Source organism: Vulpes vulpes, chromosome 2 (genome assembly GCF_048418805.1).
Source record: "Vulpes vulpes isolate BD-2025 chromosome 2, VulVul3, whole genome shotgun sequence".
Classification (NCBI taxonomy): domain Eukaryota; kingdom Metazoa; phylum Chordata; class Mammalia; order Carnivora; family Canidae; genus Vulpes; species Vulpes vulpes.
Genome location: NC_132781.1, coordinates 161,284,962 through 161,310,751, shown reverse-complemented (window position 1 = coordinate 161,310,751; position 25,790 = coordinate 161,284,962). Strand labels below are relative to the sequence as shown.

Below are 25,790 nucleotides of genomic sequence, written 5' to 3'. Positions count from 1 at the left end.
CTGATAAAGCAGCATCCCTGGGTGTCTCCTGGGGGCTCCACAGAACCTTGGGCATCTTCTGTGGGGACTCTCCCGGCTGGGTGGCAGTAGGTCGACCACCTCTATGTGTGTTGGGGGGTAGGGGTCCTCCCCCAAGTCCCTCTAGAACCTCCTTACCCCAGGGGCCCAAGGACACACCTTTCCCCAGAGACCAGGCCAAGTTCATCCAGGTGAATCCACCACTTTAATGTCTGCAGAGAACCTTCAGGGAGGTGGGAGGGGGGTGCGAGGAAGGGGGCAGGGGCACCAGGGAGCAGGTGCAGAGAGTGAGGGACGGACAGACACTCCAAAGACAGAGATCCTCGTGAAGGGAGCTGAGGAGCAGACACTTAGCTACCAGAGAGGTGGTCCCACCTCTGATGGGAGACACAAACACGGAGGGAGGGGAGGACAGGGCCCCGGGCTCAAGGCAGGGTCCCCGGGGCCCCACTCCAAGTGGGTCTCCCAGGTCCTTCTGTGGCTGGCTGTCCGCTGCGGGCTCCCCCGGGCAGCTTGCCCTGTGCCTGCTGAGGGTCCTGGAGCTCAGGGAGGACAGAAACCCTGCAAGGAAGGTGCTCACTGGGGCCAGGTGAACACAGAAGGGGGATTATGGCTCCCACTGCCGGGGCAGGTCCCCAGAGGCACAGAATGGTCCGCGAGGAGTGCTGGCCCCCGTCCCCACCGCACCCATCCTCTGCCTGCCCTGAGGGGCCAAGAAACACCGAGCCCAGACCCCAATGTCCTGATCCGCCTGGGCTGCCCACCGGGCAGGGTCACAGTATGAAGAGGCTCCGGGGCATACAGCCCCCTCCTCAGTTATAGAACACCTCGTCCTCCTCCTCGGAGAGGGAGATGCTGTCCACCGAGGGGAGGGAGCCCTGCAGACGGGCGCCACCCTCAGGCCCGGGGCCTCGAGGCAGCTGCTGCCCTTGCTGCGGTTCGGGGCTGGGGGGCTGGGCGCCCACAGCTGGTGTGATGGGGGGCTCGTCGGGTGAGGGCCAGCCATCGGGGGAGAGGCCAGGGGAAGAGAAGGCCAGAAGACTGTCATCCTGCGACGGGCCGCTCAGAAGACTGTCCTGAAGGTAGACGCTCTCCAGGTCTGGAAAAGCCAAGGGAGGGGTAGAGGGGTGTGAGGCACGGAGCCCCAGGCCCTGCTCCTCACCCTCTCCTGGTGAGTGAGAGAAAGTGGGGGGCGGAAGACAGGCCTCCCAGACCTGCTGTGTCACTGCCGAGCTGTGTGGCCTCAGAAAAGTCGCTGAACTTCTCTGAGCCTGTTTCTCCCTGGGGGCTACAGGGGTGGTGGAGTGAGGGCCCGGTGAAGCCCTCAGGAGTAACCTGGAGCTCCAGAAAGGTGGTTCGTCGTGCCTGGTATGAAGGTTCAGATCCTGGCTCTGAGGGGCGCCTGGGGGGCTCCGTGGTTGAGCGTCTGCCTTTGGCTCAGGTCGTGACCCCAGGGTCCTGGGATCGAGTCCTGAATCGGGGTCCCCGCAGGGCACCTGCTTCTCCCTCTGCCTACGCCTCTGCCTCTTTCTCTGTGTTGCTCATGAATAAATAAATTTTTAGAAAATGGAGATCATAACAGGGCCTACTTCTTAGAGGTGTGGGGGGGATGAAGTGAAACGGCAAGTGTAAAACATGTAACATGGTGAGCACTTGGTTCCTGACCTGTTATCATGCCTACGGCGCCCCGTGGGCAATGGGCAGGGCAAGGCTCCCCAGGCCCATCCCACAGATGCAGAAACCAAGGCTGAAGGGCGGGGGGGCGGGGGGGAGGCTTGTCTGAGGTCACGGTGCATCCGGTTGCTGGCACCCCGCCCCCTGCTCTGTTCCACCCACCCCACCCCGGCGCCCACCCAGGCGGTACCCTGGAGCTGGACGATGTCCTGAGGGCTGTTCTCGGGGTGCAGCTCCTCGTCGTCCAGCGAGGACCAGGCGCTCAGCGTGGCTTCTGTGATAGCAAACTGCTCAGCAACCCCTGGGGGTGGGTGGGTGGGGACAGTGAGACCCAGCTCAGCGGGGATGCAGCGGGGGGGGGGGGGGGGGCACCCTCAGCGCCTCCACGGGCTGGCCGCGACCACCTCGTGCTCAGCCGGGCAGTCCATCCGGGCCCACCCAGCGCCCCGGCCACCCCACGGCACTGATTTGCTCTACCTCGACAACGCCCGTGTGGCGACCCTCGGTCCCCTAAGGACCAGAGTCCCAGCCAGTCCCCGTCCCCAGGCTCCCCTGCCCCCACCCGCGGACCTGCGGCAAAACGGGCCTCGCGCAGCTCATCCGGCAGGCAGCAGTAATGCTCGTCGTCGGCGGGGGACAGCTCCCAGCCTGACCGCTGGGCACGCCAGCCCTTCCACTCGATGAGGTGGGCCACGCGGCCACGCGCCATGGCCGTGGGCTTTGTGATGTGGTCCTTGATGCTCTGCACCACCCCTGCGAGCACGGAGGGCAGCGAGTGACCGCTCTGACACCAAACCCAGCCTCGGGCCCCACCTCCCCTGCCCCGGGCCCCCCGGTACCTCAGCCCCATCTCGTGGCCTATACCCCACAACCACTCAGCGCTCGTATTCACCCAATGCCCCGTGTCCTCACAGCCTCATACCTATGGAGCCCTGACTCTATGCAAGTCCTCCTGCCCAACCGATGCCCGGGCCCACTTTGGGCTTGACCCACCCCGAGCCCCAAGGCCCCACCTCACTTAGGGGCTCCCTACCCCTGTGGAAGCCCCATGCCCTCCCAACATCCTGCCCTCAGGCAACGGTCCTCTCCACCTGGTGCCTCTTCCCAGACCTGTCACATCCCTCATTCCCTTTGACCATGTTCAGACCCTTCTGTCCCAGAAGTTCCCTTCAAGGATCCACTCGAGATCCCCCCAGCCCTCTCCCTTTATCCATGAATTAACACGTGCTGAGGAAGCACCCCTTGTGCCAAGGCCAGTGCCAGCTCTCCTGAGGGGGAGACCTGTGTGGGATGCAGCAGACTGGGAAGGCTTCCTGGAAGAGGTGGACTGGGGTTAAGCCTTACAGGTAGGTTGGTAGGCTTATAGGTGCACTGGAGATATGGAGGCAAGACTGGAGGCTATTTCAGAGATGAGACGAGGAGGAAGGCATGGCGGATTCGGGCATGGTTCCAGGACCACCAGGGCTGAGACGGGGGTGGGGTGGGGTGGGGGCGCTAAGACTGGGGTGACAGAAGAGGCCGGGGAGCCCCTCGGGGGTGACACTTAGGGCTGAGAGAGCCAAGCTGAGGACTCCAGAGCTTTCCTTCTAGCAATGGGGAGCCACGGCAGGGTATTGAGCACGAGTGTGACAGGTTAGATCTGTTGTCGAGGAAGAGCATCCTACGAGGGGATGGGGCCAAGGGTGAAGATGGGGCTCCATCAGGCACCCCTGGAGGGATCCAGCCAGAGAGGAGGCAGGGGCTGGGCAGTGGGGAGGCAGGCCTGAGCGGCTCTCGGGGGTAGGCTGCCTGGATGCGGACGCGGACCCAGAGGGCCGTCAGGGATGCTTCAGTGTCTCTCCCCGGGGAGATGTGAGCCTGAGTTCCGTGCAACAGGGTTGTGAGCAGAGCCGGCCGGCCGAGAATGGCCTGGAAGGGGTTGCTGTGGGTGACCCGGGGCAGAGGCTATGGTGGCCCCTGAGCCCCCTCTGCTGGCCCGCGTGCCCACCTCCCAGCAGGTGCCACTGCCTCCGGCCTGCAGCCCTCTCCGGAGCCTTGCCCTTAGCTGCGGGGAGCGGCCTCACTGGAGAGCCGGGGGGGGGGGGGGGGGGGGGGGGGGGGGGGGAGAGCCGATGGCAGGTGACAGCCACGCAGCCGCCAGCCTCCACGCCTCCGGCTGCAGTTCAGCTCTGCGCCCCCACAGCGAGGGACGAGGGTGGGCCATGCTAACGCCAAGGCGGGAGGGGGCAGTGGAGCCTACCCACAAGGGACGAGGTGGCCAGAGCCGCCACGTTGTAGTTGCTGGAGCAGGACCTGGAGTCGGACAAGTAGCCGTTGGTGGTCTGGAAGCACCTCTGCGGGCAGGAGAGGAGGGGTGAGGAGGGTGGAGCAGACCCGCCAGATGCCACCTCCCCGCCACTACCATTCCCCAGGAGTCCCCCTCCCCAGGGGGCCTGCCCACTCCACAGGCCCAACCCCCGCCCCTGCTGCTGCCACCAGGGCCGCCCCTGCCATGGCACTGCAGAACGACGGGCGATGGTGTCAGCTGCGGCTGGCTAGACGGGGGTGGGCAACATGCACTGACCTGCCAAGGATCCCAACAGAAATCCATCTGTTTGTCCTAAAACAAGAGGAGAAAGAGGGTCAGGCAGGGCCCGGCACCCAGTGCCAGCAGCTGACACACGTCTTGGAGCCCCGGGGGGGTGGCATGGGCCAGCCCTTTGCTACTCCCTGAGGCCCCGGGTCTGTCTCCTCACGGGTCCTGCCCTGGCGCTCCCTTCTCATGCAGACAAAGACGTGCGGCAGGGGATGGGCCGGCACCGCCTCTGCCAGGAAGGCAGGGGGGATGGGGGTAGATTAGATCTGGGTTCGAGTTCTGACTCTGCCCTTTCTACCTGGGTATTCTTACACTAGTGCCTTAGCAGCTCTGAGCATCCATTTCTTCCTCCGTAAAACGATGATAAATCCCATTTATCTCAGGGGTTGTGGTGAAGCAAATGACATAACGTGGGCAAAGCGTCTAGCATAACACCTCGCATGTGGCATGTGCTTAAAAAAAAAAAAGTAATTATATGAACCAGTAGGTTCAAGCCACAACCTCTGGAGGTGGGGGTGGAAACAACACACCCCAGGAAGATATGAGGCCCCTCACCAGCTCTTCCCGATACATCTGGAAAAAGAAATGCCACTCCTGGGGAGCCTGGCGGGCTCAGTCGGTAGAGCACATGGCTCTTGATCTTAGGGTTGTGAGTTTGAGTCCCACGTTGGGTGGAGAAATGACTTAAATAAATAAACTTAAAAAAAAAAAGGACACCTAGGTGGCTCGGTGGTTGACTGTCTGCCTTTGGCTCAGGGTGTGATCCTGGAGTCCTGGGATTGAGTCCTGCATCGGGCTCCCTGCATGGAGCCTGCTTCTCCCTCTGCCTGTGTCTCTGCCTCTGTGTCTCTCATAAATAAATAAATAAATATAAAAATAAATAAATAAACAAACAAACAAATAAATAAATAAAATAAAATAAAAATAAATAAATATTAGAAAGAGAGACAGAGAATGCCACTCCTTTACCCTCCAGAGGGCAGGGCAGGCTGCTAAGGGGTGGTGGGCTGGTCAGGGAACTTGTTATCTGCAAAGCTGAGTTAATTTGGGTGAAAAGACCTCGAAGGTAGGATTCTTCTGAACAAGGCTGGTCCAGTCCCTGGATGCCCAGCCCGATTCAGACCTTCATCCACATGCATACCACACATCAGGGACTCTAATCCCATAGCAAGTAGCCCACGAGGGAAAACTGGAAGAGTCTAGGCTCCCCGTGGAACAGTGTAGGGGACATCCCAGGAACCAGGGCCCAGGCAGGGGTGAGGGTGGGGAGCAAGAGGGACCAGTTACCTTGCCAGTGACATGGTCTGGAGCAATAGTAGGGTGGTGCCCGGAGGGCAAGTCCGGGTTCAGGGGGTCCGTGCCCTGGGGCATGGGACAGTCCTTGTGGGCACTTGTGAACAGATCTGGAAAAACGACGACAGGAGGAACTTAGAAAAAAAAAAAGCCCATACTTTCCTCCTTACGAAGCTTGTTCAGGCCAGCCCCGAGGGATGGGCCTACTTTGTTGTCACCCGATGAAACAGGGTGTCGTCGTGTAGAAAAGAGACCCAAGCCCACGGCACGTGAGGCGTCCAGCCAGATCTGCCCCTGCCTGGTGCCCTCAGTGGGAGTCCTTCCCCCTCGGCCTGTTCTCCATTTTCTTTAATTCTAGCACCCACCCTGGGCCAGCCACGACCACCTGGCACAGCCTCCAAGCTCTCCTCCACAGATGCCCTCGACTCCCAGCCCCGTCTGGTCTCACCCTCTGCCGGCCCCAAGCCTGGGCTGCATGTCGCTGGCCTCACACGGGACGTGGTCGGGGATCCTTCTAGACGGCTCCAGGCCCCGCTGTTTGCTTCCCGCCAGGCTGCCTACCCGCGCGGCTCTCCTTCTCTAACCCCTGGGGGACAGGGAGCAGCACCCTGCCTGCACCCGCTGCTGGCTGCTCTCCCTCCCTCACTGAGATCCAGAAGCTTCCACAGGCCTCGCCCCACTTTCCCACCTCAAGTCATCACCCTGGCCGCATTTTGCCCAGACCATCTGCTTTCCCTCCTGTGACAAAGGAAGAACTGTCCCTACTCCATCCAAGACCAGCCCCCCCTCGCCCTGGGGGCTCCCCAGCCTGGCCTGCCTCCCCCCACCACTGCCCTGCACTCTCTCTCTTCTCTGCCCGTCTACTATGTCTCCCTCTCGGCCACCAGCGTGGCAGGTGCCACAGTGTTTCTCCAGTCGGGGCTCTTGCCAGCATCCCTGCTTCCCCGACACCCACCATCGAGTCCCCCACCACTGGGTCAGTGCCCGGCACCCAAACAGCCCCAGCATCTCCCATCCTTTAGAGACCTCCCGGCCCCTGCTTCCCCCCACCCCCCAGCTCCGTCCGTGCCCGCTCCTCTGCCCACTTCCAGGCTACACTTAGGGAGACTCGTGTCCGACCTCTGCTTTCTCCTCCACCCTCTCCGGGCAGCCTTTCCTGAGACAGCCTTGGCTCACGTGGTCAAGCCCAGGGGTGACTTCTCCGGTCTCCTCACTGGCTTCTCAGCATCCCTGGGACACTGCACCTCCCCCCCTCTTCCCCCTCCAGCCCCGCCCATCTCAGGGCTCCCCCACCCCTTCTCTGCTCCAGCCTGGCCCCTTATTATCTCGGGGTCCCTCCCAGGGCACCTGACCCAAGTGCAGCCAATGCCCACGTTTATACCCGCAGCCCTGACTGAATTGCCAGGATGCCCGAGAGCCTCTCCAGGAAACCCGGGCCCATCTTCCTCCACTTCTCCGATTTTAGAAAATGATGCAACAGCCCACCCAGCTGCGCCAACCAAACATCCAGTTTTCTCTCACTGCTGCCTTTCCCCCCACCAGAAAGTCCTGCTGGCTCTGTCCGCAACCTCCATTCCAGCTCAGCCCTCTCCATCCCTTCCGCGGCTCCCCATGGCGGGGTGGGGGTACCACCCTCTCGCCTGGCCCACTCTCCACCCTCCCTCCGCACAGGGATGCTACAGGTCTGACTGCATCTTTGCTGAAAACCTGCCACTGGCTTCCTTCCATTGCACTGGAGGCAGGGCCTTCAGGGGCCTGCACGCCAGCCTGCCCGCTGTGCCCGCCTGCCCGCTGTGCCTGCCACTCTGGCCTCCCTGCTGCTCCTCAAATTGTTCTTTGTCCTTTCCATCCCCAGATCTTCCTGAACCGTGTCATTCAGGTCTCAGCTCCAGGTCCCCTCCTCGGAGAGGCCCTCCCTGCCCCAGTCTCTCCCCATCACCGACAAGCCTCCTTTACAGCAGCCAGCGCTCCCTGACAGTTTTGTACTGACGTGGCCAGTCCCTCCTCACACGGTGCAGGTGAGGCCATGAGAACGGAGACCATGGCAGCTGGGTGGCACAGCGGTTTAGCGCCGCGTTCAGCCCAGGGTGTGATCCTGGGGTCCCGGGATCGAGTCCCATGTCAGGCTCCCTGCGTGGAGCCTGCTTCTCCCTCTGCCTGTGTCTCTGCCTCTCTCTCTCTGTGTGTCTCTCATAAATAAATGAATAAAATCCTTAAAAAAAAAAAAGAGGAAGGAGTTCATGGCTCGGCTTTCTAGATGGGAAACTGAGGCCCAGACGGGGATTCACCAGCTGGAGGCATCCAGCTGCACACGGCCAGTAGCTGGAAGTCAGGGTCTGAGCCCAGTTATTCTGGTGCTGAGGCTCACTCTCCTCCAAAGCACAAAAGGAGTTTTGAGGAGTTCTGTGGGGGCTCCTGGGGCGCACCGGAGAGCTAATGGGGGGAAGCTAGTGGGGGGGGGAAGGAGAGGGATGTTGTGGGCAGGGGAGTGATGGGGGAGGTGCCAGGAGAGGGGTGTCACAGAACCGTGGAGTCTGGGCCTTGAGCAGCAGGGAGGCGAGGCCTCTGCAAGACCCGGTCCCAGTCCCAACACCCTTCTTTGGTTTCAACAACCAGGAGGAAGCCGACCAGGAGGAAGCCAAGGCCAGGGAGCCTCTGTAGGCTGAGGCCAGGTGTCAGGAGCCCCCGAGGCAGGGCTGGGCGCTCGTGGGTGGGCCATGGGTGCCGGGCTGAAGCGCCAGCGAGGGGTCTTGCGGAGGTGTCAGTGGGAGGGGAGGACGGGGCGCCGCTGAGCCCCATGCGCTCGGATCCCTGTCGTGTCCTGTGCACCCACAGCAGTCCTTCGCTCCCACCTGGCGGCACCTGGGGCCCTTTCCAGGGGAGCCAGAGCTGAATGAACGCTGCCCTCTTCGGAGACCAGAGGGGGGACCCCAGACCCCTGGCTTGGGGTTGGAACCCACTCAGGCCACCTCGTCTGTCCTGCTCTCTGCTCCTCTCTTGGTTCCCTCCCTCACGTCCCCGTTGTACCCCAACCCTCACTTCGGGGTCTGCTCCCGAGACAAGGGGGGAGGCTCTGGTGCCAGGTCCCCCGTTCGGATGCCGCTGCCCTTCACTTCCTGCGGGACCTTGGCTGACCGCTCCAAGCCTCCATTTCTTTATCTGTGAAGTGGGCAGTGGCCTATACTTGTTCTCCAGGTCCTGCCTGCCTCCCAGGGCCCCAAACAGAACAAAGGGGCACTGGGCGCCCCACTGCCAAGGGTGGGGGGGAGCAGAGTCCCTCCCGGAGACGGCTGCCACAGGCTCTGCTACCCCAGCCTCCCACCATCCCTCTGACTCGACCGATTGTCCCCCATGAGCCAAGTGAGGGGCTCTCAGAGACTCCCCTGCAGAGATCTGGGACATCTGCAAAGGAGGGGCGAGCATCCCCCAGCCCCGGGTGGATGTCAAAACCCCGAGAGCAGCCTGCCCTCCCTCCCCCTGCACGGCAAGGACTGTGAGTTTCTCCAGGGTCAACTGGACACTGAGAAAGGTGCTTCCTACGAGGGCCGCCTGCAGGGCAAGGGGACCCCAGCCGCTAGAGGCTGGAGGGTGGGCAACTTTAGGGGGCATGGGAGTTGGGCAGGGGAGAGAAGAGGTTGAAGCAGGTCAGTTCTCCCATGACAGGGGTTCAGCCATGGGCAGGCCCCCCAAATGGCCCCTTAGGAGAACTCACACATACTAACCTGGCACCTGTGCCCCCCTGCCTTGCACTCCAGCCACACGAATCACTCAGATGCACCCAGCAGACTCCTGCCTCAGGGCCTTTGCACTGGTTGTTCCTGTCCTCTAGCTCCAACTCTCTCCTCCCACAAAGCCACAGGTTCACTCCTTCACCATATTCAGGTCTTTGCTCAAATGTCAGAACCTTCTCGAGGCCTCCAGCCACCTTGTCTAATGGTACTCAGCTTTTCCTACCCCCTGATTTTGTTGCATCCCTTTAAAAAAAAGATTTTATTTATTTGACAGAGAGAGAGAGAAAGAGAGAGGGGGGGGGGAGCGCACAAGTAGGAGGACTGGAAAAAGGGGAAACAGGCTACCCACTGAGCAGAGAGCACAATAGGAGACTTGATCCCAGGACCCCAGGATCATGACCCGAGCCCAAGGCAGATGCTTAACCAACTTAGCCACCTAGGCGCCGTGTCATTCCTTCTTTACAATGCCCGTCAGCACATGTTATGTGTCCGTTTCCTTGTTCACCATCTCTCACTAGACCATGAGCTCTCTGAGGGCTGGTCCTTGTCAGCTTTATTTGCCACCAGAGCCCTAGCACCTGCCACGGGGCCTGGCATGTCGCTCATTAAATTTTCCCTCAACACTGAGCCAATGGCAGCCAAGAGAGACCACCAGAGCTCCAGATAAATAAACATATCTCGGCTGGGGTCCCTGGGTGGCTCAGGTCAGGATCCCAGGGTCCTGGGATTGAACCCCACATCAGGCTCCCTGCTCAGCGGGGAGCCTGCTTCTCCCTCTGCCTCTCCCCCTGCTTGTGCTCACGCTCACCTGCTTGCTGTCTCTAATAAATAAACAAATAAAATCTTAAAAAAAAATCTTGGCCACTTTTTCTCAAGCTCCTCATGCCAGACCCCAACATGTCAGAGGGGAGGGAGGCCAGCAGGGGAAAAAGCCGACTGTGGCCAGTCCTGGTGGGAGGCCTGAAGGGAACACTCAGCAGGATGTGAGGTGGAAGTCTCCATCCACATCGGACCGGACTCAGGATCCCTAAGGGACTGGAGAGTTCTGAGACTGGCCTGCAGACTTACAGCCCAGCAGGTGCAGGAGGTCTGGATGAGCCTGTCTGAAACCAGAATGTTCCAGGTCCCTCAGAGGCGGTGTTGAGGTCGGGGGCGCCTCCTTCAGTGGCTCATGCAAGCCACTTACGAGGTCATATGATCGAAAAACACAATAGAAATGAACAGAAAATACCAGAACCTAAAGAGGAGTCAGGTCAAGTGTTGTTTCAGGAAACTTAGGTTTAGACGGCGCAGGCGCGCACGTGCGGGCAGGGGTGTGCACACACACATCTGCGGTAAGTGTCCTAAGTGTGTGCTGGGTCGTGGTGCGAAATACGTGTATTCCTCACAGGCTGGAGTCAAAAACGTTTGAAAGTCACCCCTCCTCGGATTCCAGCGGGCGTACGCAGGGGCCGGCCGAGCTGCTGGCGACAGGCTGTCCCCAGGAACCCTGAGAGGTGCTGGAATATTTCTAGGGCCCCTGGGTCCCCGGAGGCCCGCAGGCCGCGGAGCGAGGGGAGCTCAGCGCGGAGGCGGCGTCACAGGCCAAGGCCCAGAGCGGACATGACTTGAACAAGGTCACTGGCCAAGGTGGACTTCGGGGGACTCCTGGCTCTGAGCCCCCCTCTGCCTTTCCTGCCCCGCCCCCTGCCTCAGTTGGGGTGCAGGGGCCTCCGCCAAAGCCGCCTGCTCCCCCTGAGGACTTGGGCCCTGTGATGTCACAGGCTGGTTGCCATGGAGACGTCAGGTAATGGAGCAGCCCAGGGTGAAATCACAGGCTGCTCTTCGCCCAGCTGGGACTGGCGGCCACGTCACCAGCAGCAACTGGAAAAACACAGTGTTTCATGTGGGGTGGGGGCTGGGGCCGGCCTGAGGGGACCCCTGGCCACTGCTACTGGGGCGCCTCCTTCCTCCCCAGTCCACACGCTACTCCAGCGACCTGGAGGCCTGAGACCCCTTCTCCGACCTGCCCCCTCCCCCGCCTCCCCTGGCCACAGCAGCGACAGGCCTCTGGTTGCCCTGGCAACTTGGAGGGGGCCGTCGGGATCCTTCAAGGAGAGGAGCGTCCTCCAGACGTCTCCTCGTCCCTCTGCCTTCAAGCAGAGCTCTCTTCTGCCTACCAAGGATGCTCCCTGCTTCTCACACCAGCTCCTCAAGCTGCTTTCTTAGAGTCCAACCACCCAGACGGTTCCTCCTGAGCTCTAACCTCAGCCCTCTCGCTGCAAAGCTCCCACCCTGGTTTCCTCTGCTTGCTCCTAGGATGAGCCTGCGGCTCTAGCTGTTCTTTGGTGCCCAAGTCCCAGCCCGTTAGTTAGTCACTGTGGTTGCCGTCTGCCCCCAGAGTGTCCCCCGGGGCTCTGCACCCCAGGAGGGCAGAGGGCCCAGGGTTAACCCTGTCCTTTCCCAGCAGCCCAGAGAGGGTACACTCCCTCTTGAAGGCACAGAGTAACAGAGCAGCAGCCCGGGCCCAAACCCCTCGCCCTGCCCCTCCCTGGACAGCCGCAGGCCTCCCCTCGAAGCTTCTCAGGACCCCTTGGCCGCCTCCTCCAGCCAGCCAGCCGCTCCCCTGGTGTGTGCTGCCGCCCGCCCGCCGAGCTCCAGGCCCCGGCCCTGCCTCCGAGGAGAACACAGCGGGCCCAGTGCTCCCTCTGCAGCCCCTGCCCCGGGTCTAATCCCGGCTTTTCACCGCCACCCAGGACCCCGGCACGCGCTGTGGCCCCTGCGCTGTCACCTGGGAGATGGGAAGGGCTGCCCAGGAGGAAGCACCTGCCACAACAGGCACTCTAAACCGCAGCTGCTCCGACCCTCTCCGCCCCTAGACCCGCTCCTCCTTCTAGACCTCCGGGACAGATCGTGGTCACCCCTGCTGACCTCTGGTCCCGCCCCTGGGGCTAGAGCTCACCGTGGGGGCTCTGCAGAGGGAGGCCACCAAGAGTGAGCCCTTGGCTTCTCTGCCCGGTGAGTCACTGCCATGACAGCAGGCTGTCCCTCTGAGCTGGGCAGAGGCCCAGCCTCAAGTACCCTCCGGGTCCCCGGGACGTTTGTTTATAGGCCACCAGGGCCACAGCGGTAACTTCATCAGTGAGTTGATGCAGCACCAGGGGGCCCATTTCTATCCCCAACCAAGGTTAGAGGGAGACAATGGGCCCTTCCCCAGGACCTTCCACACACCTCAGCTCCTTTCTATGTCCTCCACCATCCTGTGGCTCCGTCTCTGTGATGAGCTATCCTCGAGCCCATCCTGCTTTCGCCTCACCTCCTCCAGGCAGCCTGCCCAGATTGGCCTCAGCTGTACTAGGCTACCAGCAATGTGAATGAGCAAAGTCTGGCCTGCAATGATCTGCTGCTACTATTTATTGAATATCTACTATGTGCCAGGCACTGTCCTAGGCCTTTTCATCCATTTTCTCTCGTTTAACCCTCACCAAAACCCTGCAAAGTAGGTCTCATTATGCCCATTTTACAGATGGGGAAACTGAGGCTCAGAGACATCAAACCACTCCTCCAAGGTCACCAGCTAATAAGTGGCAGAGATGGGGTTCAAACCTAAACTAGTCTGAAATTCCAAAGCTTGTGCTCAAACCACTGACCAGCGCTGACCTCCTCAGGCTGTTTTTCTGTGCATGCGTCCACGTCCCTGTCCTGCCTCCCCCATTAGACTACTCGGGCAAGATTGTGTCTCTCTCCTCAGACAGTGAGCTCCCAGAGGGCAAGGCCCCATCTGCTCTTTCCTTGGTCTCCCCTAGTGCCCATGTCAGGTCACTCACTGGCTCTGCAGGGGCCAAGGTGAGACAGTGCTGGGGGAGTGGGAGGGGGTCAGGGTCAGAGGCCCTGGGTATCGGGCAGTGGCAGGGAGGCTCTGCCCAGACCCTTCAGAGCTGGAAGCTTCTCCCAGAGCAAAGAGGTGTCTGACCTTGCAGAAGAAAGACCTTGGTCCCCAATTTCTGCCCTCATAAGCCCTGAGGCCCAGTGCACTGAGACTCCCTCGGTGAGGCCAGAAGACCAGTGGGTTGGCTGGAGGACAAGGCTGGGACAGGCGGGTCTGGGGGGGGCCAGAGGAGAGGCTCCAGCGCCAGGGCATGGGGTGGACCCCGGGAGCCCCGGGGGCTGGAGAGACAGGTGTAGATATTAACTTCCCCTGTTCCGTACACCAGCGTCACCAGCGGTGGCGGCAAAGCCCCGACCAGATACCAACCACGGGAGTTATTTCAGAGGGTTGCTTTTTTTAAGCAATGGCCACGCACTCAGCGCCTCTCTCACGTGGGGCACATCAGAAAGCAAAGGGCAGGGGCTCCCCACTCAGGCGCTGGGCTAACACGGACTTGCCTGAATTCAAATCCTGCCTCTCTGTGTCCTGGCTGTGTGACCTCAGGCAAGACTCTTGCGTCTCTGGGCCCCACATCCCAGGGTTGAATGAGGACGAACTAGGTCAGGAGAGTAAAGGCTCAGCCTGGCTTAGGATAAGCGCCCCACAAACAGTAGCTTAAAAGTAGATGATGAATGGGGCACCTGGGTGGCTCAGTCGGGTGAGCGGCTGACTCTTGATGGTGACTCAGGTCATGATCTCAGGGTCCGGAGACTGAGCCCCGCACTTGGCTCTGTGCTCAGCACCGAGTCTGCTGAGCCCTCTCCCTCCCCCTCTGCCCCTCCTCCTGCTCTCTCTCTCTCATCTCTCAAATAAATAAAATCTCTTTTTAAAAAAAGTAAATGATGAACAGAAAATAGCTCCTGGAAACAGCACGTGTTGCCTTACTCTGGTCCCATCACTTCCCCCAAGCCCTCGGCAGCTCGAGTGCGGGCCATGAGGCACCCATGAGGCAGGATGGGGCTGGAAGCCTCTGGAGCCTCCCCTTTCCCAGCCAAGAAGTCCTCGCTTAGCTGTTTGCACAGAAGGGTGATAACAAAACATTTTAAATGAAAGAAACAGCTAACATTTAAGAGTGCTTACGACGTGCCAGGTACCGGTCTGAGTGCTTTACAGGAATTAAGTCATTTAATCCCTGCCCTCAACCCTAGGGCATTTATACCGGTATTGGTCCCATTTTACAGATGAGAACACTGTAACACATTCAAGGTTAAGCAACTTGCTGAGGTCAGAGTGAGTGAATGGGTGGGGGGGGAACCTAGGCTGGCTGGAGCCAGAGTCTGCACCCCTAGCCTCTCAGGCCTGGCACAGAGCAGCGAACTGCCGCCCCATGCTGGCACGGGGAGGCTCTCCCAGGTGTGGCCTGTGGCTGGGGCTTGGGGTCTGGCTAGGGCGGCCCCAGCTACATGCAGGCTCTGGGCTCGGTATGGGCATCAGCATGAGGCTTGCAATCCCTGGCTTGGCTTCAGGGCTGTGTACCAGGCAAAAGGGGGCGTTTGCAGAAAGGGGGGGTTGTTAGCACTGGGTGCAGGTGTGGAGAGCGGGCCTAGAAGCCTGCAGCTGGAGAGGAGGGGGTCAGGCGCCCGGCTACGGGCTGGGGGCGCGGTGCAGAGGCTAGGGGCACAGGCTCAGCTTTTTTTCAGGTCACTCAGCTTCCCCTCTGCTTCCCCACTTGTAATTTGAGCACCGCGACAGTACCTACCCCGATTTAGCTAGTTGTACCTAAAATGTTCCAACCAGCACCTGGTAAGCACTCTGGGAGTATTAGTGACCATTAGGGGGGGGGGTGTGACCTCCACTTAGTGGCTCAGTCCCTGAGACCATGGTTGTCCTCTGCTCTATGCTCTCGTCCCTTCTTTACCATTACCTAACTTGCCTGCTGCATGTTGTGACTGTAAGTGCCACCCCCTCAGGAGGGGGACAAGGTTAGAATACACAACTAGATCTGGAGGTGGCACTCGGGCAGCCAAGTCACAGAAGGACGGACGAAGAAAGTCCATCTTTAGTCTGCATGACCTCAACCAGGCACAGCGGAGGGTGCCAGCCCCGTGGAGGGGGTGTCCAAGGACCTGAGGACCAGCCTGACCTTGGCAGGCCCCTCTTCTTCCCTGGCCCCTGTACTGTTGTTCAGTGGGTCTGCGGCTCACAGGGCTGGGGCCCCTGCACTGGATGGCCAAGTGATGGGGAAGGGACACAGTCACCAAGGAAACACCCCATCCCAGATCCCTGACACCCAGAGCCTGCCCAGAGCCTTTGGGTTTCTTTTTTTTTTTTTTAGCCTTTGGGTTTCTGCAGACACATTGAGAGCCTGTCAGTCCTGAAGAACCCTAAATACTCTTCCTTCTTAAAACTCCTTTCCCCTTTGGCAAGCTGTCGGCCTCACAAGGGCACACGCTATGCTGGACTTGTCCTCACTAGATGCCCAGCATGCACACAGTAGGTGAGGTGTTAACATCAGCTTAATGAATGAATAAGTGAATGAACCTCCCAGGAACTAACTCCCACCCACAATTCCAGCCCTGACACCCTCCTGAGACGTCCCAAGCTGCTTACCTGAATGTCCCACATGGACTGATGTGCCCCCTTAGAGGGCAGAGGATGGAGAGAAGGGTGCTATGCTCCTTCCCCAGCATCCCCCAGCGCAAGCCCCCACCTCCACCCCAGGGCCCGTGCAGCCCTTCCCCAAGGTCTATTCATTCCTCTACAACTAAGTTTTGGGGGGTGTCAGGTGGGATGACAGCCCCCAGGCCCTGTGGATGGGGTCGGTGGGATTGCAGAGCTGGAGCCAAAGCCTCAGTCACCTGCACCAGCCCCTGCTCTGAGTAGGAGCCAGTCCCCCAGGGCGTCTCACTCCAACTCCTGGGGTACCACCTTGGGAAGGGCAGGAAGAGAGCAGAGGTGCCAGGGCAAGGCAGCTTTTAAAGCTCAGAAGCAGAAAGAAAGAAAGAAAGGCCCAGGGGTTGCTTAGATATTAGCTTTCTCCATCCCTTCCTGTCCCCTGACCAAGGATGGGGGGGTGGGGGTGAGGAGTTAGGGATGAGGGTGGGGGAAGGGACACCTTTTTTATAACCTGTTCATCTCCTTTAACCCCCTCCTGTCGATGAGGTTCAGGGGCTCTGCAGACAGGGCATGGGGTAAGGGGGACAGAAGTGGGGGCGCTGAGCTGGTCGGGCCTGGGTCTGGGGGGAGTGCGAAGGGCAGTGGGCTGGCTCTCCCGGTGCCGCCAACCGGCCCTCCCGAGGAGCCAGGCGCGGAGCAACCGGGAGCCTCCCTCCCCCTCCCCCTTCCTCTCCCGAGCACGCGGCAGGGGGCGTGGGACCGCTCGGGCGGTGGGAAGCGACCCCGCTCCGTGCCACCTGCCTGGGTGTGGCTCCAGGCCGGCCTGGAGACGGCGACCGCCCCGCCTCCCCCCTGCCCTCCCTCTGCGCTGCCCCCCGTCCTCCCGGGGCACCGTGTCCCCTGGGGCTGGGGGGGTGCGGGCGGGGCAGGCCGGGTCCGGGTCCCCCCCCCCGCCCCCGCCCCCGCCGGCGCCCCCTCACCTCGCGACACGCAGGAGCCCATCACGGGGCCGCGGGGCCGGGCCGCTGCGCCTCGGGTGCGTCGGGCCGCGGGGCGCTCATGTCTCCGCGGGGCTCACGCGCGGCGCCGGCGGGCGGGCGGGCAGGGGCCGGGGCTGGGGCCGGGGCCGGGGCCGGGGCTGGGGCTGGGGCCGGGGCCGGGGCCGAGGCTGGGGCTGGGGCCGGGGCCGGGGCTGGGGCTCCGCTCGTCGTCCCTGCCGCCGCCGCCTCCCGCGCTGCGCCCGCTCCTGCCAGCCGCGGGCAGCACGGAGGGCGGGGGGGCCCGGGGGAGCGCTCGCCCCGAGCCCCGGAGCCCGAGCCGCGCGCAGCCGCCCCGCCCCTTCCCCGGCCCCGGCGCCGCCCGCCGCGCGCACCTGTGGCCGCAGCCCGGGCTCGGGGGCGGGGTCAGCGGGGGGGGGGACCGGGGAGGGGGTGGGGTCAGCCCAGCTCGGGGGGCAGGAGGGGAGGGGCGGGGTCGGGGGGGGGGACCAGGGAGGGGTGGGGTCAGCCCAGCTCGAGGGGACCGGGAGGGGGAGGGGCAGGGTCGGGGGGGGGGGACCAGGGAGGGGGTGGGGTCAGCCCAGCTCGGGGGGCAGGAGGGGAGGGGAGGGGAGGGGTCAGCGGGGCTGGGGGGACCAGGGAGGGGGTGGGGTCAGCCCAGCTCGGGGAGGGGGGTGCAGGAGGGGAGGGGCGGGGTCAGCGGGGCTCGGGGGAGGCGGGAGGGGCGGGGTAGCGGGGCGGGGTCAGTGGGGCTGGGGGTACCGGGAGGGGGAGGGGCGGGGTCCGCGGGGCGGGGGGAGGTGGGAGGGGCGGGGTCCGCGGGGCGGGGGCGGGACTTGGGGCGGGGCGGGGAGCGGCGCAGAGGGAGGGAGCTACGGCTGGGGGAGAGGGGAGGGACCCCCCTGACCCTCTCTCCTCGCCACCTAGTGACGGGGTTGAAGGTCGGGAAGGGGACCGAGAGGGGTGCGCGGAGATTCCAGCACTTGCGGCCCCACGTACACAACCTTAGTTTAACAACCAGGACCCAGGGCCACCTGGTGGCTCAGCAGTTGAGCGTCTGCCCTTCGGCTCAGGGCGTGACCCTAGGACCCGGGATCGAGTCCCGCACCGGGCTCCCTGCACGGAGCCTGCTTCTCCCTCTGCCTGTGTCTCTGCCTCTCTCTCTCTCTCTCTCTGTCTCTCATGAATAAATAAATAAAATCTTTAAGGAATAAATAGCAACCAGGGCCCCGGGTCCCCTGTCTCGTGGGGCAACAGGGGCTCACTCTATCACTCACGCACACTCTCACACGTGTACCACGCACTCGTGCACACTCACAGCCATGCACATTCACCTGTACACATGGTCACCCCCGTGCGCGCGCACACTCAGCACACAAGCACGGCAGCGTCTGAGCCACTCACTTGCACATCATCTCCCTCCATCTTTACACCCGCACCTGCCTGTGCACCTTCTACAGCTGAGGAAGCCAGGTTTCTTGGATCCCCCCAAAAATCTGGGGATGAAAAAAATAAAAATTAAAAAATTAAAAAAAAAAAACCTGGTGATGACCCTGGGCAGGGTTTTGAGAGATGAATAAGGTTTGAGGCAGGAGTAGGAGGCCCCCAGCAGGGCAGCATCTGAGGGGCCGGTGGACTGCCAGGGGGTGGGGGCGGGCACTGACCCAGGTCTCTTCCCCTCTCTGAGGTAGGGTTCAGGTGGGGAGTGGCTCTAGCCACTGCTGCCAGCAGACCTGGTGTGACAGCTGGCTCAGCTCACATATAGCTGTGTGACCTTGGGCAAGTTGCCTCACCTCCCTGAGCCTGTTTTTTCATCTGTTAATCATGGGGGGGGGGGGGGAATAACCTCACCTCACAGTATTGCTGTAAGGATTAATGAGAAATATATGCAAAATGAGACATAGTAGGTCCTTAGGGCTGAAAATAAATAACAGCCACGGTGGACACGGATAAGATGTATTATTACATCACCAAGCTCCGCTACACCTACTGGAAGCCTAAAGAGCCTCCATTCCATGAATATGTGTGAAGCACCTACTATGTGCGGGTGTGAAGAAGAGAGATGTGCCAGCCCTAGAGTCCGTGCCGTGTTCAGCCACATATGCTCAGAGACCCCCATGCTCTCCCCCGCTCAGAGCAGCCCCACCCCAAGTCTGGCGTAGGGGAGGAGAGCTCTGAAGGGACAGTATGTCCAGATCCCCCTGGATGCCCAGGTGCCTTGCACAGTGCCAGGTGGGTGCCTGTCCTTGTGTGGAACAGGAAAGAACAAAAGGGGTCCTTCCTGTGTGGCCCAGGGTTGCGGGGGGCAAGGTGTCCTTTCTCTTCTTCCTGTGGTGGGGTGACTGGACTTGGCTTGGAAGGATGGCTCTGACTCACCATGACGCAGGACGCTGGTCACAGCTGATGATGTTCCCAGCTGGCAGCCTAGCAGCTCTGGGGGGGGGACCGGGAGGGGGACCCCAGCAGAGAACAGGGCAGTTCACAGGGTAGAGGATGCCCACTGTGCCCCTTTCAGCCCAAGACAGGGATAGGTGGATGAGGCTGGGCAGTGGCCCCACCCACGGTCCCCTGCTCACAGTCCCGGAAAAGGGGCCAGGGCGGGGTGAGGTGGCTCTGGCTCTCCCGCCTCTGGCATTCATGCTGGGCAGCAATCTTCTCGTTGTACAGACTGGCGCTCAGAGAGGGTCAAGGACTTGCCCAAGGTCACACAGCAAAGGGATACGGATTCAAGCCCAGGTGTCCTGCCTGTCAGCCCAACGTGGCACTAACTAAAGACCAGGCCTTGCAAGGGTGGGCAGCTCCCCCTTGCACGCCCACATTCACCTTCCTTCCCAGCCCTTGGAATTCTGCTGAAGCAGATGATTCCCAGATTCCCGGACAGCTCTAAGATGTGTGGTTGCCCTTCCCCAGGGGCAAGCTGTCCTTTCCCAGATGGGCCCACAGTCCATCTGCCCTGTGACCTTCTATTACCCTCCCCCAGTGCCCTCCTTGCTCCACGTATCTATGGGGGGGGGGAGAGATAGGAGCCCCCTGTGGGGGCGGGGACCAGAGGAGGGAGTGCCCAGGTGGTGCCCTGAATCCAATTCTCCCATCATGACTTTGGGGATCCTGTGGCCTGCCCTGAGTGCCTGGCCCTGCGCTGGGCACTGGAGCGTGGCAAGCAGATGCTGCAGGGCCTGACAGGGAGAGATCAATCAACCGACTCAGTCTAGGCCCAGGCACTCCCCAGGGGAGGGGGGGAAGGCGTGGCTTGGGGGGAGCCAGGTGCATAAATAGCTTGGGTCAGTGTAGACACTGCTGCATCCTCACATCAGCTGAGTTGCTTCGGCCAAAGCAGAAGGGTGGGGTTGGCTTCAAGGCGTTCATGACCCTGCAATGGGAATTTGAAGGTTGAGCAGGACACGGGCAGGCAGACAGGGAGGGGCGCTCTGTGTGACAAAGGTACGGAGACAGGGGAGGCTGGGGGGTGTCCCGGGGACTGGAGGATCTGATGTCTGGGGGGCCAGTGGGAGACAACAGGACTTCTGGCTGGGGTTGCCCATCTCCAGGTCTCAACCTTCTCAGTATTGGTTTCTCAGGAAAGAGGAACCAGAGCTGATAAGCAGAAAGAACAGTATTGGAAGCCCAGCGGATCTGGGTTGGACTCCTGTGTCTAGAACAGTAGTACATGGTAGATGCTCAGTAGGTGTTTGTTGACTGAATGACAGAAAATGAGACCTGTTCAAGGTCACATATCTAGAAACCGATCATGGCCAGGACTGACTGGATGCAACTCTTCCTTCATCCAGCAAACGTTCATTGAGCACCTGCCGTGTGCCCGGCACTGCATGGCACTGCTTAAGCATAAATGAGACAGCCGAGGTTCCCGTTCACTGGGGGAGAGAGAAGAGCTGGGGGGAGGTAGGGTATGGATCCAGTAATGACCCAGGCTTGGGGTCTTCCCAGGAAGCCTGAGAAAGAAGGCCCCAGGCTGACCCCAGAATGAGCCCACTCTCAGCGCCAGGCTCCCACCTGAGGGCTGCTAGCTGGAGTGGGGTGACAGGCCCACATGCCGGACAAGGTAGCATAGGGGGAGAGAGAGAAAGAAGGGTGGGCCCCCTGTCTGATAGGGGAGGCAAAGTTCTATGTCTGACAGAGGAGAAAGCCCCTGGGCCAGATGCTGGGGACACTGGGAAGAGACCAGCCCCTACCCTGGAGAAGCTTCCAGCCTGGTGAGTCAACAGTTCCACTAAATTCAACTCAAAAGTGCCTCTCGAGGGCCTGGTCCACAGTGGCTGCCTCACGGCGGGATCCCTTTCTCAGGGTTGGGAGGTTGGTCCTCTGAGTCCCGGGTGCTGGATCTCTGCAGGCAGGTAGGAGGCTCCCCTGGTTAGGACCCAGACACTAAGATGCCTTTCCGGAGCCGTGTGTCGTGGGAGATGGCCACCAGGGGGCGGCCCGAGACAGCGTCATTTTTGACTACTTTCATTCTTTGCTCCCTCCCTTGGCCGACTGACCCAGAAAGTACCACGTTGGCAACTCAGACCCAGACAATGTGGAAGGTTGTGCATGGCGCGACCTGGACGAAGGTGCCCAGCTGAGGGTGGCGGGCACTGAAATCCTGCCCATGCTCTGGTCAGCAAGCCCTGAGCTCCGGCATGGGCTGTGTCTGCCCCCATGGAGGGTGCCTTTGTCTTAACACAAAGTGCCAAGCTGTGCGCCACAGGGCTGTATCCACCCGGATGGGCACAAAGTCTCCGGATAGGCTAGTGACACTCCGGAGCCCAGACATCACCTGGTCCTAACTCCCACCATGCAGATGTGGCAACTGAGACCCAGGGAAAGAACCCAAGCTAGTTAGGAGCAGAGCCGGGACTGAACCCCACAGCCGGTGGGACTCCCTGCTCCACCTGGAGGGTTGGGGTGCCAGGTGCTCCCTCTGGAGACCGGGCTGTGCCTAAGAAAGAGGACCACAGGCTGACCTCAGAATATGTCCATTCTGGAGTGGGGTGACAGGTCAGAGTCACTCCCCCTACTCCACGTCCCCCTAGACAAGCTGGACTAGGTGGACTAGGTGGGATAAGGAGAGAGAAAGGTGAGCCTCCAGTGTGATGGAGGAGACACAGCCACTGTGCTGGGCATGGGAGAGACTAGAGCAAGGCCACATCCTGCCCTGGAGAAGCTTCCAGCCTGTGAGTGAACAGGTGGTAGGGTGTCCTTAGCACTTGGACAGATATCCCTCAGCTCCTCCCTGGGGAGCATTTCTTGTGTCATCACAGGCCATCCTCAGTGCGGGAGAGCCCGCTGACCCAGGTGGGGCCTGGGGGCAGTTTCAGATTTTTTTTTTTTTAAGATTTTTATTTATTTATCATGACAGACACAGAGAGGAGACAGAGAGGCAGACACACGGACAGAGAGAGAAGCAGGCTCCACACAGGGAGCCCGACATGGGACTCGATCCTGGGTCTCCAGGATCAGGCCCTGGACTGAAGGCGGCGCTAAACCACAGGGTCACCAGGGCTGCCCAGGTTCAGGTATTTGGGTTGATAACAGCAACAACATAATTAGGTGCCAGTGGCTGTGCTTACAGACCTTACAGGTCCTGTTCTGTTAATCTTCCCAGTAACCCCTAGGAGTGGGTCCAAGTCGTGGCCACACTGGGGAAGCCCTTAGACTCCCCGTTTCCTCTCTATCTTGACCTCTAGGGTGACTCTGAGCCTGGTAACTCCTGGGGATGGACAGCATCCCCTCCATTCCTGCTTCTTGATGTTTGCACAAGCTCTGTACCCACTTTGATCAGTTCTTGTCACACATGTCCCTCAAGTCTCACCACACATGTCTTTCCTGTTTCTTTTTTTTTTTTTTTTTTAAGATTTTATTCATTTATTCATGAGAGACACACAGAGAGAGGCAGAGACACAGGCAGAGGGAGAAGCAGGCTCCATGCAGGGAGCCCGACGCGGGACTCGATCCCGGGTCTCCAGGATCAGGATCCCTGGGCTGAAGGCGGCACTAACCCGCAGAGCCACCGGGGCTGCCCCGTCTTTCCTGTTTCAGTCCCTCATTCATCAAATATCAATCGAATTGGTGCCTGCAATGTGCTGTCTGCCCGAACAATGGGATACAGTTGAGAGCAATCAGACAAGTGTCACCTGTCTCGGACATTAGAGTAGTTGTTAGCAAACTATGATCCTTGGGACAAATCTGTCCCTTAGCCTGTTTTGTAAATGAAGTTTTATTGAAATATATCCATGCTCATTTGTTAACTTATCATCTATGTCTTTTTTTTAAAGATTTTATTTATTTATTTATTCATGAGAGACACACACAGAGAGAGAAGCAGAGACACAGGCAGAGGGAGAAGCAGGCTCCACGCAGGGAGCTCCACGTGGGACTCGATTCCCGGTCTCTGGGATCACACCCTGGACTGAAGGTGGCGCTAAACCGCTGAACCACCTGAACTGCCCTTATCATCTATGCTTCACTTTTTCTTTTTTTTTTAAGATTTTATGTATGTATTTGAGAGAGAGAGAGCACCAACAGTGGACAAGGAGAAAGAAGGCTGCCCATTCTGCAGGGAGCCCGATGCGGGGCTTGATCCCAGGACCCTGAGATCATGACCTGAGCTGGAGACAGACACGTAACTGACTGAGCCACCCAGGAGCCCCTAAAGATTTTTTTAGAAGTAATCTCTACACCCGACATGGGGCTCGAGCTCAAAACCCCAAGATCAAGAGTTACAGGCTCCACTGACTGAGCCAGCCGGCGCCCCGTGGCTGCTTCACCTTCCGAGAGCAGAGTCGAGTAGTCCAACGGACACATATGGCCCCCACAGCTGGAAATAGGGTCTGGCCTCTTGATGCGGGACAAGCTTGCCGACACCTAACTCAGAGTCTGGCAGAGAAGATAAATATTAACAAGTCGCTAAAATAAATGCGTATGTTGCCGAATTGTGAGAAGCGCCAAGCAGGGCCCAGCGGGCAGGAATTGGGAGGTAGGGTTGGACTGGCCACCACTTCTCACCTTCACCCAGAGCGGGACGTGGGATGGGTGCCGGCCCACCCACCCACCCTCTGGAAGGTTAAGTTTTGGATGGGAGGGGCCTCCGGGTGCTTATGCCCCGCCCAGGCGAGGGTCCTGCTGATGCCTGCGGCTTGGACCACTGCCCTCGTCATTATCAGGCCTCGCCTGGCCTCAAGGCTTCCATGTCCTTCATCTCCTGGTCTCCAGGGAGGCAGGAAGGGCAGGAAGTACTGTTCCTTTTACAAATGAGACAACAGGCTTATGTTTTTTATTTTTTTAATCTTATTTATTTATTCATGAGAGACACAGAGAGAGGCAGAGACACAGGCAGAGGGAGAGGCAGGCTCCCTGCGGGGAGTCCGATGCTGGACTTGATCCCAGGACCCCAGGGTCACGCCCTGAGCCGATGCTCAACCTCTGGGCCCCCCAGGCATCCCAAGGCTCCATATGTTTAATGACTTGGCCAACCCCTGGTGAACTGCAGGCAGAGATCTCGATGTCCTGGGAGAGTCCTGGACCGTATTTAGGACATCGGCTTCTGGCCCAGGACTCATGTGAACAAGTCTCCCCTCTGGGCCTCAGTCCGTTCACCTGCAACCGAGAGGGCTGGAGCAACAAACTTATGAGCTCTTTTCTGGGTCTGCCAGCAGCACGCCGGGGCTCGCCCAGTCCCTCTCCAGGCCTCGGTTTGCTTCTGTAAAGTGGGGAGAGGAATGCTCCAGCTGGTCCCAGGGAGATCACAGATGGGAAAGTGCTTTGAGCTCAGAGGAAGAAAGGCGCTCTATAAAGCCAGGGGGTTATTAGGGTGATGGGATCAGGCCCAGCGGACGCAGCCAGGCCCCGGGGCAGCCTTTGGTCTGCCCAGCAGAGGGCACTGTGGGGAGGCTCAGGCGGGATCCCCAGCTGAAATGCCTTTGTTCCTTCCAGAACAGGGACCCAGGCCCTACTGTGTGCCAAGCCTGCAGAGCCGAGTATGGCGACATGGTCGTGAATGAATGGAACCCGCGATGCTCCCAGGCTCGGGGTGGGAGGGGGGGACAGGAACAGACAGGTCTTGTCACAGAGATGGGAGCCACGGTGGTAGGGGCCAAGCAGGCACTGTGACCCCCTTTGCCGGGGGCTCAAGGGAACCTGGGAGGGGTCATCCAGCCTGAATCCCAGGTGGGAGGTCTGTGCTAGAGAGTCAGAGGCCTAACATGGAGCGCGGAAACATGGGAGAGGCCTGGGTTCAAACCCCTTTCTGGGCAACTTACTTCACCTCTCTGGGCCTCATGTTTCTCACTTGTAAAATGGGAATAGTGACAGCACCTACGTCACAGAGCTGTTGTGAGGGTCCCACTGGGTAGACACCTCTGGAACACTCTAGAGCAGGGCCTGACCCGTGAGAGTTCCTTAAATGTTGCTGCGGTGACCCCAGGTTCATGGTTTGGCTGTTGGCTACTGAAGCCATGAGGGGCTTGTGCCCACTCTGGGGGAGGATGATGGGGACTGGGCTGAGGACGGGCCACCTGGAGAAGACAGAGGAGAGGACGCGTGGCCTGACAGATTGGGGGGCGGGGGTGCAGAGTTGAGGGAGGGCACAGTGAGGCCGGGACGGAGTCTGGCAGAGGAAAGAACAGCCAAGCCCCCGTGGAGCCCCAAACTCCCTCTCCAAGTCGCCTGTCGAGCCCCCTCAAATGCGTGCCCTTGGGCACATCCCCGGGCCCCACTGAGCCTCAGTCTCCTTCTGTGCAAAATGGGAGACTAACTCCGGCATCGGGGAGCTTCAAAGATTCTCCAAGCCCTGGCCTGGCTCTGGGAGGAGGGTAAAGCCCCCCCCCATTATCTTCTAGTGTGCCCCCCACCCCATCCCCAGCCCCATGAGGGTCTGTGACCGACCCGCTCTGTCCCCATAGTCACCCAGGCATCCTCTTTAGAAACCAGCAGCAGAGGAAAACCCCTAAAACAAACACAGCACAGCTGGTCTCCCCTGCCCACCCTGCCCCACCCTGCCCTGCCTTCCTGGCCCTAGACAGGCAGGGGCAAAATCACACTTC

At 60.3% G+C, this 25,790-nt stretch overlaps 1 protein-coding gene across 1 annotated transcript; it reads right to left on the bottom strand.

The window, feature by feature from the left end:
• Window positions 1–204: 204 nt before the first annotated feature.
• Window positions 205–16,965, bottom strand: FAM131C (family with sequence similarity 131 member C). The gene is made up of 7 exons (XM_072751106.1): window positions 16,735–16,965; window positions 5,555–5,670; window positions 4,256–4,291; window positions 3,932–4,025; window positions 2,263–2,445; window positions 1,883–1,993; window positions 205–1,117 (listed from the first exon to the last, which is right to left on the bottom strand). Exons 1-7 carry the CDS (start codon window positions 16,754–16,756, stop codon window positions 831–833), a joined length of 849 nt encoding a protein of 282 aa, XP_072607207.1. The 5' UTR covers window positions 16,757–16,965; the 3' UTR covers window positions 205–830.
• Window positions 16,966–25,790: the final 8,825 nt, after the last annotated feature.

Bases quoted from the DNA above. Each gene is read 5' to 3' on its own strand.
- FAM131C (XM_072751106.1), bottom strand. From the start codon at position 16,756: ATGGGCTCCTGCGTGTCGCGAG. The intron at 4,292-5,554 runs GTAACTGGTCCC...CTCTTGTTTTAG, and splicing joins CAGACCATGTCACTGGCAAG to GACAAACAGATGGATTTCTG. The intron at 1,118-1,882 runs GTACCGCCTGGG...TGGCTTTTCCAG, and splicing joins GGACATCGTCCAGCTCCAGG to ACCTGGAGAGCGTCTACCTT.